General features: G+C 38.5%; 1 protein-coding gene across 1 annotated transcript in view; it reads right to left on the bottom strand.

The window, feature by feature from the left end:
* Positions 1 to 21,327, bottom strand: part of LOC136263050 (uncharacterized) — a 308,373-nt gene that overhangs the window by 173,959 nt on the left and 113,087 nt on the right. Inside the window, exon 19 of the mRNA XM_066057501.1 lies at positions 12,954 to 13,340. Within this exon, the coding sequence (XP_065913573.1) occupies positions 12,954 to 13,340 (387 nt within the window). The remainder of the gene's footprint in view (positions 1 to 12,953; positions 13,341 to 21,327) is intronic.

Below are 21,327 nucleotides of genomic sequence, written 5' to 3'. Positions count from 1 at the left end.
AGTTCAGCTAGAAGTAGTTACATTGTAGAGATTTCAGCTACAAAGAAACTACCATGTAGAGAGTTCAGCTACAAACAAGTCACCCTGTAGAGAGTTCAGCTAGAAGAAGTTACATTGTAGAGAGTTCAGCTACAAAGAAACTACCATGTAGAGAGTTCAGCTGCAAACAAATTGCCCTGTAGAGAATTCAGCTACAAACAAATCACCCTGTAGAAAGATCAGCTTGAAGAAGTTACCTTGTAGAGAGTTCAGCTACAAAAAAATCACACTGTAGAGGGTTCAGCTACAAACAAGTCACCCTGTAGAGAATTCAGCTAGAAGAAGTTACATTGTAGAGAGTTCAGCTACAAAGAAACTACCATGTAGAGAGTTCAGCTGCAAACAAATCACCCTGTAGAGGGTTCAGCTACAAACAAGTCACCCTGTAGAGAATTCAGCTAGAAGAAGTTACATTGTAGAGAGTTCAGCTACAAAGAAACTACCATGTAGAGAGTTCCAGCTGCAAACAACTTTCCCTGTAGAGACAAACAAATCACCCTGTAGAAAGATCAGCTAGAAGACGTTACCTTGTAGAGAATTCAGCTACAAACAAATCACCCTGTACAGAGTTCAGCTAGAAACAAGTCACCCTGTAGAGAGATCAGCTAGAAACAAGTCACCCGTAGAGAGTTCAGCTAGAAAAAGTTACATTGTAGAGAGTTCAGCTACAAAGAAACTACCATGTAGAGAGTTCAGCAGCAAACAAATCTCCCTGTAGAGAATTCAGCTACAAACAAATCACCCTGTAGAAGATCAGCTAGAAGAAGTTACCTTGTAGAGAGTTCAGCTACAAACAAGTCACCCTGTAGAGAGTTCAGCTAGAAGAAGTTACATTGTAGAGAGTTCAGCTACAAACAAGTCACCCTGTAGAGAGTTCAGCTAGAAGAAGTTACATTGTAGAGAGTTCAGCTACAAACAAGTCACCCTGTAGAGAGTTCAGCTAGAAGAAGTTACATTGTAGAGAGTTCAGCTACAAAGAAACTACCATGTAGAGAGTTCAGCAGCAAACAAATCTCCCTGTAGAGAATTCAGCTACAAACAAATCACCCTGTAGAAGATCAGCTAGAAGAAGTTACCTTGTAGAGAGTTCAGCTACAAACAAGTCACCCTGTAGAGAGTTCAGCTAGAAGAAGTTACATTGTAGAGAGTTCAGCTACAAAGAAACTACCATGTAGAGAGTTCAGCAGCAAACAAATTGCCCTGTAGAGAATTCAGCTACAGACAAATCACCTTGTAGAAAGATCAGCTAGAAGAAGTTACCTTGTAGAGAGTTTAGTTTCAAACAAATCACCCTGTAGAGAGTTCAGCTAGAAACAAGTCACCCTGTTGAGAGATCAGCAAGAAACAAGTCACCCTGTAGAGAGTTCAGCTAGAAGAAGTTACCTTGTAGAGAGTTCAGCTACAAACAAGTCACCCTGTAGAGAATTCAGCTACAAACAAGTCAACCTGTAGAGAATTCAACTAGAAGAAGTTACATTGTAGAGAGTTCAGCTACAAAGAAACCACCATGTAAGAGAGTTCAGATGCAAACAAATCACCTGTAGAGAGTTCAGCTACAAACAAATCACCCTGTAGGAAGATCAGCTAGAAGAAGTTACCTTGTAGAGAGTTCAGCTACAAACAAGTCACCCTGTAGAGAGTTCAGCTAGAAGAAGTTACATTGTAGAGAGTTCAGCTACAAAGAAACTGCCATGTAGAGAGTTCAGCTGCAAACAAATCGCCCTGTAGAGAATTCAGCTACAAACAAACCACCCTGTAGAAAGATCAGCTACAAGAAGTTACCTTGTAGAGAGTTCAGTTACAAACAAATCACCCTGTAGAGAGTTCAGCTAGAAACAAGTCACCTGTAGAGAGATCAGCTAGAAACAAGTCACCCTGTAGAGAGTTCAGCTAGAAGAAGTTACATTGTAGAGAGTTCAGCTACAAAGAAACTACCATGTAGAGAGTTCAGCTGCAAACAAATTGCCCTGTAGAGAATTCAGCTACAAACAAATCACCCTGTACAAAGATCAGCTAGAAGAAGTTACCTTGTAAAGAGTTCAGCTACAAACAAATCACTCTGTAGAGGGTTCAGCTACAAACAAGTCACCCTGTAGAGAGTTCAGCTAGAAGAAGTTACATTGTAGAGAGTTCAGCTACAAAGAAACTACAATGTAGAGAGTTCAGCTGCAAACTAATTGCCCTGTAGAGACAAACGAATCACCCTGTAGAAAGATCAGCTAGAAGAAGTTACCTTGTAGAGAATTCAGTTACAAACAAATCACTCTGTAGAGAGTTCAGCTAGAAACAAGTTACACTGTAGAGAGATCAGCTAGAAACAAGTCACCCTGTAGAGAATTCAGCTAGAAGAAGTCACATTGTAGAGAGTTAAGCTACAAAGTAACTACCATGTAGAGAGTTCAGCAGCAAACAAATTGCCCTGTAGAGAATTCAGCTACAAACAAATCACCCTGTACAAAGATCAGCTAGAAGAAGTTACCTTGTAGAGAGTTCAGCTAGAAACAAATCACCCTGTAGAGAGTTCAGCTAGAAACCAGCCACCCGTAGAGAGTTCAGCTAGAAGTTACATTGTAGAGAGTTCAGCAGTTTAGCTGCAAACAAATCGCCCTGTAGAGAATTCAGCTACAAACAAATCACCCTGTAGAAAGATCAGCTAGAAGAAATTACCTTGTAGAGAGTTCAGCTACAAACAAATCACCCTGTAGAGAGTTCAGCTACAAACAAGTCATCCGGTAGAGAGATCAGCTAGAAGGATCACCTTGCAGAGAGGTCAGCTACAAAGAAATCACCCTGCTTCATCTTTTCTTCTTCCTGTAGTAAAGAAAAAATGACAGGTTAAAAAGCCCTGAAGCCGGCCATAGGCTGGCTTTGGGGTATACAAATACAAAAGGAAGTGAAATCTAATCCAAAACAGCCAAGCTGTAAAAAAAGAGTGCAGCCCTGAGAAAGGCTATGGTGAAAAAAGATGTGAAATCCAAGGTGGCGGCCAAGAAATGGCTGTGATGGTAGGTTAATGGTAAAAATTTTAATAACAACAATTCAGGTGAATTTGGTGCCGCTTGGTCTTGGCACAAAATTCATTTGAATTGTCGTTATTAAAATTTTTACCATTAACCTACCATCACAGCCATTTCTTGGCCGCCACCTTGGATTTCACATCTTTTTTCACCATAGCCTTTCTCAGGGCCGCACTCTTTTTTTACAGCTTGGCTGTTTTGGATTAGATTAATTTATCTCCAATAATATTGGCTGTTAATTTGGCTGCCATTTTTATTTATTCTCTACATTCACTGACTATGGAAAAAGATACGCAAATTACTAGCCACTAATAATTAAAAGGTATTAATTGGAAATGCAGAAAGACTGAATGTTAAACATCAATCAATTATAAGGGTTCACTACTAAAACTTGTTTATTATATCAGCTCTTTCGGTTGCCAGCTACTTTTACTTTCATGGATGCACCTTTTTACAGCCAAGCTGTTTTTGCATGAAGGTATATGTGACCAGATCTGTAAAAATCAAACACAATTGTGCAATTTACAGTATAAAGCATTGAATACAATGGGTAAAATATTTGTGTATTATTAAAAAAATTCTGTAAATTTTTTAATGCCTTTTTCTTAGTGAAGGAAGGAACTAACAATACAACCCTGGATAGCATCTTATTCACCTACTCAAGAGGAGCTGGAAAATATTTGTTTCATTGCAGTAGACCTAAAGACATGCAAGTTATGGACGTTTGCTTATGTCATGCCAAAGCAATTGTACGTGATAAAATCTTTCTTCACAAATTTCGCCTTTGTATGCAATGGCAAAAGGTGATACAAGGACACACTTGCCTGGTAATCGATTCCCCTATTCATGACAAACACGATGGTGCAAGTTTCAACTTTGTATGTCATTCCGTTGGTAAGTTACAACCGTTTTAGAAAGCACATGTAATTTATTTTCCCAATACTGTCTGTACAAATCAATTTTTCTGTTGTTGCTACTTTGTAGGGCTGTAACTTCGCAAGTTATTGGCATAGGAGGCTGAAACTTTGCCAGAGGGTACACTTGTAGATGATAAATCCTTAATTAACAGGAATTCGAAAAATGCTTGATTGTGTCGGGTTTTTGCACATATATAGCTTATATATATATATATATATATATATATATATATGTAATATATAAACCATGACTACGAGGTGTATTGCACTTATATACACCCCGACTCCGAAGTCAGAGGAAGTTTACTGTTGACAAACGCCAAGGCGAAGCCGAGGCGTTTATCAACAGTAAACTTCTGATGACTGAGGAGGAGGGGTGTATATAAGTGCAATACACCGAAGTGAGCCATGGTTCATATGATATATACCATGTTTCTAAATTAGTCCGCACTACATTACTTACTAACAACCCATACGCACACAAAACAACTTAAAGTATATACTTACACTTAATTCGCCATAGTTTGGCATGGTAGACATGCTGGAAACGTCCCACTCACAATGAAGAATCAAATTGATTGTGGGACTTAGTAAGCATATCTCTGTATATCGCCAGGACTTGTCCATTCATATCACCAAACGTAGGAGCAACGTTACTTGCTGCCACCCATCATCGAAGTTGCTAGGTATGGGTATAAAATGAGTCCAGTGGTTTGACTTGTACTGGCTGGGGTGATTGATCACCTAGCGTGACGAAGGCTATTAGCCTGAGTCATCTGGGTGATTAGTCATGCTAGTGTGGGCGTCATTCTATCAGCCCATAATTGTGACACAGTAATGTGTCACGTGACATCCCAGGTGATTATATATATACTTACCTGGGTGAGTATATATATATTCACCTCAGGTAGGTATATATATACTCTTCTGTGTGTTGGGGTGTATATGTCCTATATGCAACCAGCAGCGCCTTTGAAGTTTCACGTGATCATGGTATATATATATGTACCACTCTGCGTGGGCAGTTCAAAGGCACCGCCAGTGCCATAATTTGTATATTGCACTGCTGCAGACCGCAGCGAGTGCATTATAACTTATAATGCACTGGTTGCGGTTTTGTAGACCACAACGAGTGCATTATAAGTTATAATGCACCGACCGCAGTGCAATATACAGATATTGCACTGGCTGCGGTTTTGTGCAGCATAGCACAAGTGCCGGTGGCGAAGACCACTACGACACCTCACCTAATAGGTGGAAAGACACTTCACAGATCACTTGAATTCTTTTATAGCCTGACATGTAAAGGTCGATTGTGGGCCATAACGTCACCAATACGTATAATGTTTACAAGCAGCCAGTGGCTATCGAAAAAGCCAACGCGGGTGGCCATAACTCTAGTCTACATATATATACAAACGTACTTATACACCTTACTAGTCTGGTGCCATCTTAGCCCAGATTAAACTGTAGTCCACTTCGACAATGACTCTATAAAACAAATATATTCTAAATAATACTAACCTTTACGTTCGATTGTGGTAACCAGTTTTGTCATGCCACCAGATTCGAGTTTAGCCAGTGTGAATAGTAAGAATTAGACTAGTATCGTTTAGTAGTTAGGTTTTGTTTACTTAAACCGTCTATTTAGCTGCTTTTTTTCGCTCGAGAGAATCACTATGGTGATTAGTCTGGTGCTTAGTCTATATGGCACGCTGGCATGCTGAGTACTACATGATGAGAGTGGAACAGCGAATGCAGGTTAGTGATATAACCCATAGCGTACTAGCTTTCAATATCTCAGGTGGCTGCAGTACTGCAGGGGGAAAGTCATCGCAACGTCAGGTTTGGTTACCCACAATCGATGTTAGAAACCTGGTGTTTATAAGTGTTACAGCTGTCTTGTGAGACTCTCCCCACCTATTAGGTGAATAGTACATAACAGTTATACAACGTGCACTCGTGCTCTGCCTGTATAAACGTACTTGCCTTCGGGCCTGACTGCCCTCAGGCTCGTGCGTTTATATCAGGCAGAGCACTCGTGGACGTTGTATAACTATATAATGTACCACTTTCACACCTCAGATCAAAGGAAAGCCAGTACATATATATCACATATCACACTGACTCAAAACGTTAACGAGATATATGCACTGCTACCAGTGCATATATCTTGTTAAGGCAGAGCGTATATCTTGTTACACACTGCCTTAACAAGATATACCGCACTGCCACCAGTGCGTATATCTCGTTAGTTTGAGACATTGCATACCTAATAGGTGTGCACACTATATCCAGAAATCATCAGATTTCTTTGATGTTTTACTGTTATTCTCCTCTCTTATATAGGGAATCAAGCAAGCTGTGATTGTGGGATTGAATTCTGCCAAACAACCTGTGATTGTGGGATTCAATTTTAATACATTAACAGTAGTTTGTTTTTTACTTTTGTAAATGTAACAATTAAAGTAACATAATTAACACTAGTCTCTTAAAATTGCTATATTAGGAAGAATAAAATCAAACTACTGTTTGATATATTAAAATTGAATCCCACAATCACAGTTTGTTTGGCAAAATTCAATCCCACAACCACAGCTTACTTGGTTCCCTATATAAGAAAAGGGTATAGCAACTAAAGATTTTGCCAATTAGGTGCGTCTACATACTAAAGTAGAACATATTAGTTATACCATGAGCACTCGTGCTTTGCCTGTATACACGCACTCTTGCCCATGGTATCAAGACACACGGTAGTGTGTCGTGCGGCTCAAGAAGCCGGCGCGTAACACCCGTGAGTATATTGACAGGAAGAAAGAAAACGCAATTTTCGCACCTCCGTAGCTCTGTGCTTCCTTGATGAAACAAGACGATTTTTGCTGTGGACATGCTCCCCAACTGCAGCACTCCACATTCCAAATTTGAGCGAAATCGCTTCGCGCGTTCCCGAGATATGCGACTTCAAAAATTGGCTCAGTTTCTTCGTTTTTTTTTTTTTTCTTCTAATTTTTCTTTTTCTTGTCGCACACTTACAAAAACTGCTATAAAACTCGAACGTCATATCCGATTGCCTTGAAATTTGGCACACAGAAGGGGGATATAAGGGCGCATCTCTGTACCAACTTTGGCTGGAATACGATAAACAGGCAAACAGTTATGAGCGATTATTCACGAAAAATAACACCAATATGTTGTCACGCCTACAGGGTAAACCGCGTATGGGAAGAAGCTGAAAATCGGTGGGTGAATAGGTTAACTATTGAACCTCAAACCTTTTGTGGTTTGAAAGAAATCGAGCTAAAAAACAGGAAGATACAACAAAAAAACCAACAGTGTGTAACAATTATGCAATCGAGATTAGCTAATAAAAAAACGACTGCTTGCCACGCCTACCAGATAAACCGCTTGGGGTAATGCTTTGAAAATCGTTGTACAGATGGAGAAATCATCTTAGAAAGGCTCATCAATGGTGTAGAAGAATCAGACTTAAAGCCACGGAGTTATAACACGAAATCCAACTTGGTGCAGCAAGTGCGAGATTGAGATACTCTAATAGAGCAGTCATCCTAATAGAGCAGTCACCCTGAAGAGAATTCAAGAGATCAGCTAGAAATAAGAAACCTGTATAGAGATCAGCTACACACAAGTCACCCAGTAGAGAGATCAGCTAGAAGAAGTTACCTTGTAGGGAGTTCATGCAACTGTGGAAAGAGATAGTTCAGCTAGAAAAAATCACCTTGTAGAGTTCAGCTACAAAGAAACCACCATGTAGAGAGTTCAGCTACAAACAAATCGCCCTGTAGAGAGATCAATAGAAGAAGTTACCTTGCAGAGAGTTCAGCTACAAAGAAACCATCATGTAGAGAGTTCAGCTACAAACAAATCTCCCTGTAGAGAGATTAGCTAGAAGAAGTTACCTTGTAGAGAGTTCAGCTACAAAGAAACCATCATGTAGAGAGTTCAGCTACAAACAAATCTCCCTGTAGAGAGATCAGCTAGAAGAAGTTACCTTGTAGAGAGTTCAGCTTCAAACAAATCACCCTGTAGAAAGATCAGCTAGAAGAGGTCACCTTGTAGAGAGTTCAGTTACAAAGAAACCACCATGTAGAGAGCTCAGCTACAAACTAGTGACCTTGTAGAGACATCAGCTAGAAGAAGTTACTTTGTAGAGAGTTCAGCTACAAAGAAACCATTCTTTAAAGAGCTCAGCTGCAAACAAATCACCTGTACAGAATTCAGCTACAAATAAATCACCCTGTAGAAAGATGAGCTAGAAAAAGTTACTTTGTAGAGAGTTCAGTTACAAAGAAACCACCATGTAGAGAATTCAGCTACAAACTAGTGACCCTGTAAAGACATCAGCTAGAAGAAGTTACCTTGAGAGAGTTCAGCTACAAAGAAACCATAATTTAGAGAGTTCAGTTTCAAACAAATCACCTGTGAGAGTTCAGCTACAAACAAATCTCCCTGTAGAGAGATCAGCTAGAAGAAGTTATCTTGTAGATAGTTCAGCTACAAGCAAATCACCCTGTAGAGAAATTAGCTAGAAGAAGTTAACTTGTAGAGAGTTCAGCTACAAAAAAACCATCATTTAGAGTGTTCAGTTTCAAACAAATTACCTGTAGAGAGTTCAGCTACAAACAAATCTCCCTGTAGAGAGATCGGCTAGAATAAGTTACCTTGTAGAGAGTTCAGCTACAAACAAATCACCCTGTAGAAAGATCAGCTAGAAGAAGTCACCTTGTAGAAAGTTCAGTTACAAAGAAACCACCATGTAGAGAGTTCAGCTACAAACTAGTCACCTTGTAGAGACATCAGCTAGAAAAGTTACCTTGTAGAGAGTTCAGCTACAATGAAACCATTCTGTTTAGAGCTCAGCTGCAAACAAATCACCTGTACAGAATTCAGCTACAAACAAATCACCCTGTAGAGAGATCAGCTAGAAGAAATTACCTTGTACATAGTTCAGCTACAAAGAAACCACCAAGTAGAGAGTTCAGCTGCAAAGAAATCACCCTGTAGAAAATTCAGCCACAAACAAATTGCCCTGTAGAAAGATCAGTTAGAAGAAGTTAACTTTTAGAGAGTTCAGCTACAAAGAAACCATTCTGTAAAGAGCTTAGCTGCAAACAAATCACCTGTACAGAATTCAGCTACAAACAAATCACCCTGTAGAGAGATCGGCTAGAAGAAGTTACCTTGTAGATCGTTCAGCTACAAACAAATCACACTGTAGAGAGATCAGCTAGAAGAAGTTACCTTGCAGAGAGTTCAGCTACAAACAAATCACCCTGTAGAGAGATCAGCTAGAAGAAGTTACCTTGTAGATCGTTCAGCTACAAACAAATCACCCTGTAGAGAGATCTAGATCAGCTAGAAGAAATTACTTTGTAGAGAGTTCAGCTACAAAGAAACCACCATGTAGAGAGTTCAGCTGCAAAGAAATCACCCTGTATAAAATTCTGCCACAAACAAATTGCCCTGTAGAAAGATCAGTTAGAAGAAGTTACCTTGTAGATAGTTCAGCTACAAACAGATCTCCCTGTAGAGAGATCAGCTAGAAGAAATTACCTTGTTGAGAGGCCAGCTACAAAGAAACCATTCTGTAAAGAGCTCAGCTGCAAACAAATCACCTGTACAGAATTCAGCTACAAACAAAATCACCCTGTAGAGAGATCAGCTAGAAGAAGTTACCTTGTAGAGAGTTCAGCTACAAAGAAACCACCATGTAGAGAGTTCAGCTGCAAAGAAATCACCCTGTATAAAATTCTGCCACAAAGAAATTGCCCTGTAGAAAGATCAGTTAGAAGAAGTTACCTTGTAGAGAGTTCAGCTACAAAGAAACAAATCACCTGTACAGAATTCAGCTACGAACAAATCACCCTGTAGAGAGATCAGCTAGAAGAAATTACTTTGTAGAGAGTTCAGCTGCAAAGAAATCACCCTGTAGAAAATGCAGCCACAAACAAATTACCCTGTAGAAAGATCAGTTAGAAGAAGTTACCTTTTAGAGAGTTCAGCTACAAAGAAACCACCCTGTAGAGAGATCAGCTAGAAGAAGTTACCTTGTAGATCGTTCAGCTACAAACAAATCACCCTGTAGAGAGATCAGCTAGAAGAAGTTACCTTGTAGATAGTTCAGCTACAAACAAATCACCCTGTAGAGAGATCAGCTAGAAGAAGTTATATACCTTGTAGAGAGTTCAGCTACAAAGAAACCACCATGTAGAGAGTTCAGCTGCAAAGAAATCACCCTGTATAAAATTCTGCCACAAACAAATTGCCCTGTAGAAAGATCAGTTAGAAGAAGTTACCTTTTAGAGAGTTCAGCTACAAAGAAACCATTCTGTAAAGAACTCAGCTGCAAACAAATCACCCGTAGAGAGATCAGCTAGAAGAAGTTACCTTGTAGATAGTTCAGCTACAAACAAATCACCCTGTAGAGAGATCAGCTAGAAGAAGTTACCTTGTAGATAGTTCAACTACAAACAAATCTCCCTGTAGAGAGATCAGCTAGAAGAAATTACCTTGTAGAGAGTTCAGCTACAAAGAAACCATCATGTAGAGAGTTCAGCTGCAAAGAAATCACCACTGCCCAAATTTCAAGGCAATAGCTCTTTCCAATCTGAAGTTATCAATTGTCAAAGTTGGCAAATTGTGTGTGGAAGGCCCCTTTTCGCAAATCCAGTCACATATGTATTATATATATAATTTGTACATTTACTGATAAAATATTTAAAGTACATCTACTTCATCTTTTCTTCTTCCTGTAGTAAAGAAAAAAAACATAAGTTAAAAAAGTCCCAAAGCTGGCCATAGGCCGGCTTTGGGGTATACAAATACAAAAAGAAATGAAATCTAATCCAAAACAGCCAAGCTGTAAAAAAAGTGTGCGGCCCTCAGAAAGGCTATGGTGAAAAAAGATGTGAAATCCAAGGTGGCGGCCAAGAAATGGCTGTGATGGTAGGTTAACGGTAAAAATTTTAATAACGACAATTCTGGTGAATTTTTGTGCCGCTTCACAAAATTTACCTGAATTGTCATTATTAAAATTTTTACCATTAACCTACCATCACAGCCATTTCTTGGCCGCCACCTTGGATTTCACATCTTTTTTCACCATAGCCTTTCTGAGGGCCACACACTTTTTTTACAGTTTGGCTGTTTTGGATTAGATAACTATATCAAGACACACGGTAGTGTGTTGTGTGGCCCAAGAAGCTGGCGCTCAACACCCGTGAGTACATTGACAGGAAAAACGAAAACACAATTTTCGCATTTCCGTAGCTCTGTGCTGCCTTGATGAAACAAGATGATTTTTGCTGTGGACACTCCCTCCAACTTCAGTACTACACATTCCACATTTGAGCGAAATTGCTTCAAGTGTTCTCGAGATATGCGACTTCAAAAATTGGCTTAGTTTCTTCGTTTTTTTCTTCTTATTTTTCTTCTCTTTTCACACACTTACAAAAACTACTATAAAACGCGAATGCAATATCCGATTACCTTGAAATTGGGCACACAGAAGGGGGGTATAAAGGCACATCTCTGTACCAACTTTGGCTGGACTACGATAAACAGGCAAAGAGTTATTATCCACAAAAAATAACATCAATGTGTTGTCACGCCTACAGGTTAAACCGCTTACGGGAAGAAGCTGAAAATCGGTGGGTGAATAGGTTAACTATTGAACCTCAAACCTGTAGTGGTTTGAAAGAAATTGAGCTAAAAACCAAGAAGATACAACGAAAAAACCAACAGTGTGTAACAATTATGCAATCGAGATTAACTAATAGAAAAACGACTACTTTCCACGCCCACCAGAAAAACTGCTTGTGGTAATGCTTTGAAATTCGCTGTACAGATGGAATAATCATCTTAGAAAGGATCTTCAATGGTGTAGAAGAATCAGACTTAAAGCCACAGAGTTATAACAAGTGCAAGATCGAGATACTCTAATAGAGCAGTCACCCTAATAGAGCAGTCACCCTGAAAAGAATTCAAAAGATCAGCTAGAAACTAGTGACCTGTATAGAGATATGCTACAAACAATTCACCCTGTAGAGATATCAGCTAGAAGAAGTTACCTTGTAGGGAGTTCAACTACGTAGTTCAGCTAGAAGAAGTCACCTTGTAGAGAGTTCAGCTACAAAGAAACCATCATGTAGAGAGTTCAGCTACAAACAAATCGCCCTGTAGAGGGATCAGCTAGAAGAAATTACCCTGTACAGAGTTCAGCTACTAACTAGTGACCCTGTAGAGACATCAGCTAGAAGAAGTTACCTTGTAGAGAGTTCAGCTACAAACAAATCATCCTGTAGAGACATCAGCTAGAAGACGTTACCTTGTAGATAGTTCAGTTACAAACAGTTCACCCTGTAGAGAGATCAGCTCGAAGGACTCACCTTGTAGAGTGTTCAGTTGCAAAGAAACCATGCACCATGTAGAATTCTGTAATAAATATATGTACTATATATATATATATATATAATTTGTACATTCATTGATAAAATCAGAAATATTTAAAGTATCCATCTGCTTCATCTATTCTTCTTTCCTGTGGAAAAGAAAAAAAAGATAGTTAATAAAGCCCCAAAGCTGGCCATAAGCCGGCTTTGGGGTATACAAATACAAAAAGAAGTGAAATCTAATCCAAAACAGCCAAGCTGTAAAAAAAGAGTGTGGCCCTCATAAAGGCTATGGTGTAAAAGATGTGAAATCCAAGGTGGCAGCCAAGAAATGGTTGTGATGGTAGGTTAATGGTAAAAATTTTAATAACAACAATTCAGGTGAATTTTGTGCCAAGACCTAGCGGCACCAAAATTCACCTGAATTGTTGTTATTAAAATTTTACCATTAACCTACCATCACAGCCATTTCTTGGCCACCACCTTGGATTTCACATCTTTTTTCACTATAGCCTTTTTGAGGGCCGCACTCTCTTTTTACAGCTTGGCTGTTTTGGATTAGATATATATACCTGATTTAGTTGCTGAAAGGTTTTCACTGGTAGATCTGCAGTTTGCTCTTCTAAAAATCCAAGTTTTCTAACAAAGTCATCTATCTGTTCCCTATTCCACATTTCTGGTGATGGAATTGATTGGCTTTCTGCACTTGTTGGAGTTGATGTAGAATTATCAACAAAACATTCAACATCAGATACAGTAACTGTTCTGGACTTATATTTTTTGTAGTAGAACTCACTCATAGGTTCAAAGCATAAAACAACTTCAGAATGAAATCTAGCAATAGTATTAGTTTCAGTTGGTGAAAAGCCATTGTCACTTTTATTCTGTGTGATTAGTTTAAAATATCCAGTGCTCATAATGCACTCAAGTTCAATAGAAACATTTTCTACTGTATCACCCTAAAAAGAATACAAGGAAGCATGTAAATATATATGTAAAGGTGCAAGTTTTAACAATACATGTACAACTATAATTTATCTTTATTCCACTTGCTATAAGACAATTATCTTGTCAACTGCTGTGTGATGGAAATACATAATTGTAGCACCAAACTAAGTGTGGGATGACAGATTTTGTTTGAAAAAAGCTTCTAATTGCTGTTCTTTGTCATCTGCAATGCATTAAAGCTATGGTGTAACCAATAATTTATTTGCATTTTATTGCAATTCACAGGATAAAGAGTTCTACTGGTCACTTGCAAGCATGAGGTTATTGATTTGAATCTCCTGGTGGCATGTTGTTTACTTCTTCAAACTTTTTTAAGTGTAGTGTTACTGTGTGCCTTTGGGATTTTGTTTCCTACATTAGAACATGCGCCAATGTAGGAAACAAAGTGACTATGTTATTATTATTATTATTATAGTACAGGTCAGACTATAATAGGCACTAGGCCTGCAACAGTCCTGATCCTAAGATTCTACATGCAACAGAAAAATAAAACTTAGGTATCATATTTAATGTTTTGGTAAAAAGTGTCGCATCTTGTCTTAAATAATGATAAAGTTGGTGCTATAACAACTTCCTTTGGTAGGTGGTTCCAACAGTTTATCACCCTTTGACTAAAAACATTTGCCCCGACATCATTAAGTATTTGTTGTTTATAAAGTTTGAAAGGATGACCCCTAGTTCTTGATAAAACATCTTTGTGAAAAACTGAGAATGATCCAAGTTGAAGATGTTGTGTAAGAACCTGTAAACATTTATCATATCTCCACGTAAACGTCTATATTTGAGAGATGGTAAGTCAAGAGTACAAAGTCTTTGTTCATATGACAGGTGTCTCATCAGAGGCGTAGCCAAGGGGGGCAAGGGGAGGCATTTGCCCCCCCATCACCGTAGTCGTTTTTTTTAAAAACCTCCGTCACAAGCTTACCAATATTAAACTGACACGCAAATGACTATAAATTATGTGCGCTACTACGCGGTACCACCAGAGGTTGCTAGTGAACGCGCACACACAACATTCAACTCGCTCGTGAATCCACCGAACAAAAATATTAGAGACACACTGCTATATTTAGCCTAGATTACTCACGTGATAGAGCATTTTCGAATTTAAAGAGTGACCCGCTCAAAGGACCTCGCTGCAGCAGGAGTCACAACTTACAAGTGACAAAGGAGACCAGATGACGCTAAGAACCTGCTGCCTATGAGGTCATAAAGTGTTAAATGTACCAAGTTTATTTTCTCGAGTCGATCACACTAGATCTTTGTACGGCAGTGCTGCCAGTATAGTCGGCCTATTCCAAGAGGGCGGTTCTTCAGAACCCCCTGGCTACGGGCCTGGATCAGTCACAAGCTTACAAGTTCTGCTAGCAAGAAAGATCGGTGGGATTTCATGCAATACGTGGCCTTTGAATTTCGCCGAGTGAAGTGAGTGAATATGTCATCCTGTCAGCAGTGTGCTAGGACTGCAACACAAGCTGTGGCTAACGTAAAGTAACTTGTATTAGCACTAAAACATTAACAATATAGCTCTACCGGACTGTGGATGAATTTGTTGGAGTACAGTTGTGGTACGTGCGATGATGCTCGACGAATATACCTCCATTGAATCATTGATAAAACATAAGCAATCAGTACTGAAGTAGTTACGTAGCTAGTTGTGTGAGCTGTAATAATACAACACCGTATGTTGGCTAGCCCACCATTGGGTCATTAGCCCTTTTTGCAATCATGAATGATTTTGAGCGTTTCGTGGGGGCATGCCTGCCCCTCCATCACCTTCTGGCTAGCTACGCCCCTGTGTCTCATGGTATTAATCTTGTGGCTGTTCTTTGGACATTTTCTACTTTGATTTGATCTGTGGTGTAAAATGGGCCCCAGACTGTATTTCAGTATTCTAATTTAGGGCGAACTAATGTTTTGTAAAGGTTAAGAAAGTGTCAGAGGTCATGTTAGCGAAGGTCTTTTTAATAATACCTATAGTACAGTTAGTTTTACTGGTTGCATAAGATGTATGTTCATGAAACTTTAATTGCTCATCAATTATCACCCCTAAATCCTTTTCCTTTGAAACTTTTTCAATATCGTGACCATTCATATTATAGACATGTCCAGGGTTGAATCTGCCAAGGTGGAGGGATTTACATTTGGAAATATTAAAAGGTAGCTGCCATTAAGATGACCACATTACTAGTTTGTTTATGTCCTCTTGAAGGCTATCAATCTTTGGTGAACCATTGTTTCTGTGTATGTGGCAAAAGATCTTTTTGTCATCAGCAAATAACATTGATGGATTGGATAAAGTGGAAGGAAGATTATTTATGTAAATAGTAAAGAGGATAGGACACAAAACAGACCCTTGAGGGATTCCACTAATGACGTCCAACCAACAGGAATATGAGTTGTTCATTACCACGCATTGCTTTCTACCAGTACGAAAAGTTTCAATCCATTTCAGTACTAGACCATCTATACCATGTGACTGAATTTTGGAAAACCATTGATATACGCACAACAGTACTTTTGCAATAAAATGCATTTTAAAACTATGGGTAAAGAAACGCAAGTTCCAGATAAAAAATTATGCAAGTTTTTATTGCCTCGCTGGTGGGCGACGTAAGCCGCGAGTTCATAAATCCTGGACATCATCGTATTCACCTGTCCATAGGGAGCACAAAACTCTTTGTTTCATCTCCATACACAAAAAGATTCCAAAGTTACAGACGTTTGTTTACATTGCGGTGACGAAAGAATTTACCGACGATCGTTTTTCAGTATATTTGCCTTCCTTCTCGAACAAAGAAGTACGCCTGGGGAAAAAACTATACCTTGGTGGATGCACAAAGACATGGCGAACACAATGAGCCAAGATTCAATTCCGTATGTCGTTGTATCAGTAAGTTATGATGGTTTATGTAAGCGCTTGTAGATTCTTTTCTGGATAGCTACATATCAAATTATATGCTCGTCCGGCTGTCTAGTGCTGTATTTCCAACGCTGCTTAACTTAGGAAGCTGAAACTTGTCTAGTCCATTCCTCTGTCCCTGTAGAAAACAAAGAACAAATAAAATGCATTTTGAAAATTGTGCGGATATCGACGGTTTTCTAAAATTAGGTCACATATGCTTTAAGCTTTGTCAACAGTCATCTATGGGGCACTGAGTCGAACGCTTTCTTAAAGTCCAGATATATAACATCAACCGAATCTCCTTGCTGCAATATTTTAGTTCAATACTCAGTCACAGCCATCGGTTGTGTCATACAGGATCTTCTAGGCTGGAAATCATGTTGTTCGTTAGCAAACAAACTGTATGATGTTATATGACTTATAATATTCTCCCTGATGATAGATTCAAAAACCTTACATATGACAGAGGTGAGACTAATGGGTTGATAGTTTTCAGGAGAATGGCAATCACCTTTTTTAAATATAGGGATAACATTCCCAAGCTTCCAGTCAACTGGGAGGAGACTTTCATTTAGTGACTTTTGAAAAATTAGACAAAGTGGTTTAATGAGTTCAGAAGCTGTCTCTCTAAGGAACTTGGGGTGTAAGCCATCGGGACCAGCAGATTTACAAGATTTTAGTGACTTTAGTTGTTCATAGATTTGATCACTTGAAATGGTAACATTAGACAAAGGTTCACTAAAAGCATAACTATCGATATCAGGTAGGTTATCTAAGTTTTCTCTGGTGAATACGCTAGTAAACAAGTTGATGTTGTGCTACTTCTAAAAACCAGGCGCTATGCAGCTAGCTATGGAATTAACTATAGACAGTATATACTACTATGAATTAACCAAACTATGTATTACTATTTTACAATAGGGTAGTTTTGGGTTGTACAATAACATTATTAGCCAACTCTGGTATTTCGTAATTCATGAAATTTTTGTAATTCGTTCAATTACGTTGTTATGCACTGCTAAGGAAGTATTTGTTAAACAAAGTGCTTTAACCAACATATTACCCACAGAGGTATCTTCTAAACTGTTTTATAATGTGACTAACATGTTTTTTCCCACAAATTCTCTCGACAAAACCTCAAAGCTGCTCTTCATTTTTGTTCGTGTACATAAGGGATACGCCCCATTTCAGCTCAAAGCGATAGGCTATTCCTGGCAGTGTACGAGGCCTGCACCGTTGTTTTTCAGTTGCTAAACGCCTGAAAACCTCAAGGGGAAGGTAGTCTGAGGAAAGTCACCACACCCGTATTTCAGTCTGCCAAAAGAAACCACCTCAGAGCAAAGTTCACCTGTGCAGAAGTTTAATGCAGACTTCATTTCGCTATTACTTCTTACGTAAAAGCTGCTTTTACCATTATTTAATGATTTTGCTCACGTGGGTGTGTACGGACAAACATAGATAGGTAGATATGTAGATAGGTACGCACACACACACACACACACTTTTACGAAAACAATGTCAGTAAACCAGGCGCACGCCCACAGCCGGCCTTCGGCTGGCTGTGGGCATGCGCCTGGTTTAAAAGGAGTTTAAGGCGGTGGCTTTGTTTGTATCAGTGTATAGTTCAGTTCCATCACAGGATTTTAAATTGGGAATAGTAGGTTTCACTCTAGTCTTAGATTTAACGTAGTTCTAGAAACGTTTCGGATTGTTCCTTATACTTTTGGCTATACCAGCTTCATAGTCTATTCTTAGTTGGCGAGTAAGTTTCCTTATAGAATTCCTCTTTAAAACATACCTGAAATGGTCCTCATAATTTTGTGTAACTGAATACTTTCTCCTATATGATGCTTCCCTCGCTTCCATTATTGTTTTATTTGTTGTAAGTGCTTTGATTGTTGTATAGTTGTTCTCTATTGTGTTGTGCTTCATTTTTTGTCCTTTCCTGTGTATATTTGTTTTGTGTTGAAAAATATATTGATTGTAGGTGTGTTTGTATTTGTGCCTCTGACAGGGAAGAACGACTATTGCCAATTGCCTAGATTTTAAACTATAATCAAACCAAATCAAATCATTTATAGCATCCTAATATGGATTTTGTTTCAATAGTTATAGAGACTTTTATGAGAGCTTCTAGTACATGATTAAATGCATAACTGCTGTCCATGTGCATATATCCTGCATGATCCATTAGAGTCATTAAAGTTTTTTCAAAACTTCAATTATTCTTAAATTTTATACTTCTCCATACTCTTTTACATCATAAAAGGCCAAACCTGGGGTACCACTAGTGAAACCATGTCTACCTTCTATAGTTCTTGTAACAACACTAGTAGAGCAGCTAAGCAACAAATTTTGATGAAATTGTTCACTTTGTGATAAAAGCACCAAATTTTCTGTGGTATTTGAGTAAGGTACACTAAATCATTTGAGATATGATGCCACATCAAAATCATTGCCTTAGGGCATGTTTTGATACTTTAAAAACTAGGTTATAAACCCTGATTAGGAAACCATACAAGTGTATGTAAATCTGTTTTTGCTTAAATTGCATGAATGCATTTTAAATTTAGTGCAATCAAAAAATGTTTCAAAATGTGGTAAAATAACCTGATTTTTAAACACTTCTAATGGAGCCAATATTTTAGTGTTAAACATACAGGAAAATCCAACAGAAATAATACTGTATAGGTGGAAATTTTTGAGGTACAAAATTTTTGCAAATTTTGCAAATAATGTTAGCTTTGTGAAAACACAATCGTAAAATGCTTCAGGTTTATACACATAGCCATTACCTTACAAAATCAGTTTTCTAGACTTTCATGAAGTAAAAAAAAAATTTAAATCAGATTTTGCGAAAGTTTCATCACTTGAAAATTGTACACCTATGACTTCACATACCATGACTCTATGTGCTTCTTAACGTGGCTAGCTAATGACCTGGATGGACACCTCCCTTGAACAGGTTTTGGATATGACCATCCCACATGCAAAGTTGATTTACTATTGAGCACTTTAATGGCTTCCCAATACATTTTTATTGGTTTTACTTTTCAGGTTCTTTGAGTGTGATATGATTGGTAATCTTAATGGCACCATATCTAATATGAAATAGTACGAGTTAAACAAATGTTGTACCAAGTTTGGTGCTTTTTGTCAAAGAGTGAACCGTTTAGCCACTTTACTACACAGTGTGATCAAAATAGTATAGCAGGACTTTGCTTTAGGCCTCTCCAAATGGATGTCTAGGTTCTGGTTTTTGTCACATCCAAAGAATAATGCGGATGAGTCATTTTGTCATTTTTCTGGGTATAAAAAGGGTGTTTAAATGGTTTATACAGAGTTTTCGACTATACTGAACAAAAGTCAGTAATCATGGCAAAAGTCCTAACACTAGTCTGTGAGTTTACCATATATATGTATTGTAAGTGTAGTAATGCATCTATCAATTTCATCCCCACCCATTTTTTTTCCTTGTAGGTCAGTCATTGAATGCCCTTCTCACCACCCACAACAATGATTGTCAAAAGCTGGACAGCTGGATAACACTAGTGGCTAAACAATTTAATTTAATGCGTCAAAATCAAAGTGACATAGGAGTAGCCAGATCAACATTAATCATTCAGTACAATAGTACAGTATAGTAGGGACCACAAAGGAGTAGGCGTGGCCCACGAAATAACATCACCCAAAAACCAGCCTTAGTTTTCCCTGATGACGATGAGGCAGTATTGGTAAGGTAAAACTAAGCCCAAACAAACTTTCAGATCAATCCGAAACGTTTTCAACAAGTTGCTACGGAATTGTAAAAAAAAATTATTTAATAGAATTTTCTACTGATTAACTGACTGACTAAGTAACTAACTGATTGATGCCTTCAGACAAGCATAACTTGATAACAGTTAAGGCTACTGGCTTGATTTTTTCACTATGCAACGTCATTATGGCCCGAGAAGTGTCTTTTGGCATACCGCAGTACATACAATGCATTCTTCACGGACTTACCAGTGTCCTCCTTTGTGTCCCATTCATCTTTGCTGACAGCAAAAAGTGTCGATTTGGTGGTAGCATATGATGGCTTCCCTTCGTAACGGAAATTGTCCATATTTTTCATAGTAGTTATTTTGATAGCAGAGGTGCTTTTTGAACAGTTCTTGATTTGTATTACTGTGTAACGGGTTGAACATAGCCAACAACAAAGCATAATGGATACTTCACCTTTTCAGATGATATCGATATAACTTGGGCTTGCGGCACCATTTCTTTCTTTTGGTATGTGGGGATTGCTGAGGTGCTTTTCAAACAGTTCTTGATTTGAAATGCTGTGTAACAGGTTGAACATAGCTGACAATGAAGCGTGATGTATACTTCACTTTTCAGATGATAATTGATATAGCTGGGACATGCAGGACCATTTCAGATGCAGTATGCGTGGATTCACCGGTCATAATAATTTATTGTTTACAAAAAAAAGTTAACCAACAAGCACACAAAAATTTTGGAATTTTCAGCTAGAGAAGGGACCATAACAGCACATTGATAAAAAGTACTGAAACAAGTTTGAGTAGTCGATGATATTAAATCACAGTAAACCAATAAGAAGTGTTAGAGCACAGTAGGGATATAACACTTCTTATTGTTTTACTGTGATTTAATATTACTATCAAGACACACGGTAGTGTGTCGTGCAGCCCAAGAAGCCGGCGCGTGACACCCATGAGTATATTGACAGGAAGAACGAAAATGCAATTTTCGCACCTCCGTAACTCTGTGCTGCCTTGATGAACCAAGACGATTTTTGCTGCGGACGCTCCCCCCAACTTCAGTACTCCACATTCCACATTTGAGCAAAATTGCTTCAAGTGTTCCCGAGATATGCGACTTCAAAAATTGGTTTAGCTTCTTCGTTTTTTCTTCTTATTTTTCTTCCTCTTTTCACACACTTACAAAAACTACTATAAAACGCGAACGCAATATCCAATTGCCTTGAAATTTGGCACACAGAAGGGGGTATAAAGGCGCATCTCTGTACC

Source organism: Dysidea avara, chromosome 8 (assembly GCF_963678975.1).
Source record: "Dysidea avara chromosome 8, odDysAvar1.4, whole genome shotgun sequence".
NCBI classification, from domain to species: Eukaryota; Metazoa; Porifera; class Demospongiae; order Dictyoceratida; family Dysideidae; genus Dysidea; species Dysidea avara.
This window is presented reverse-complemented; position numbering and strand designations above follow the sequence as displayed.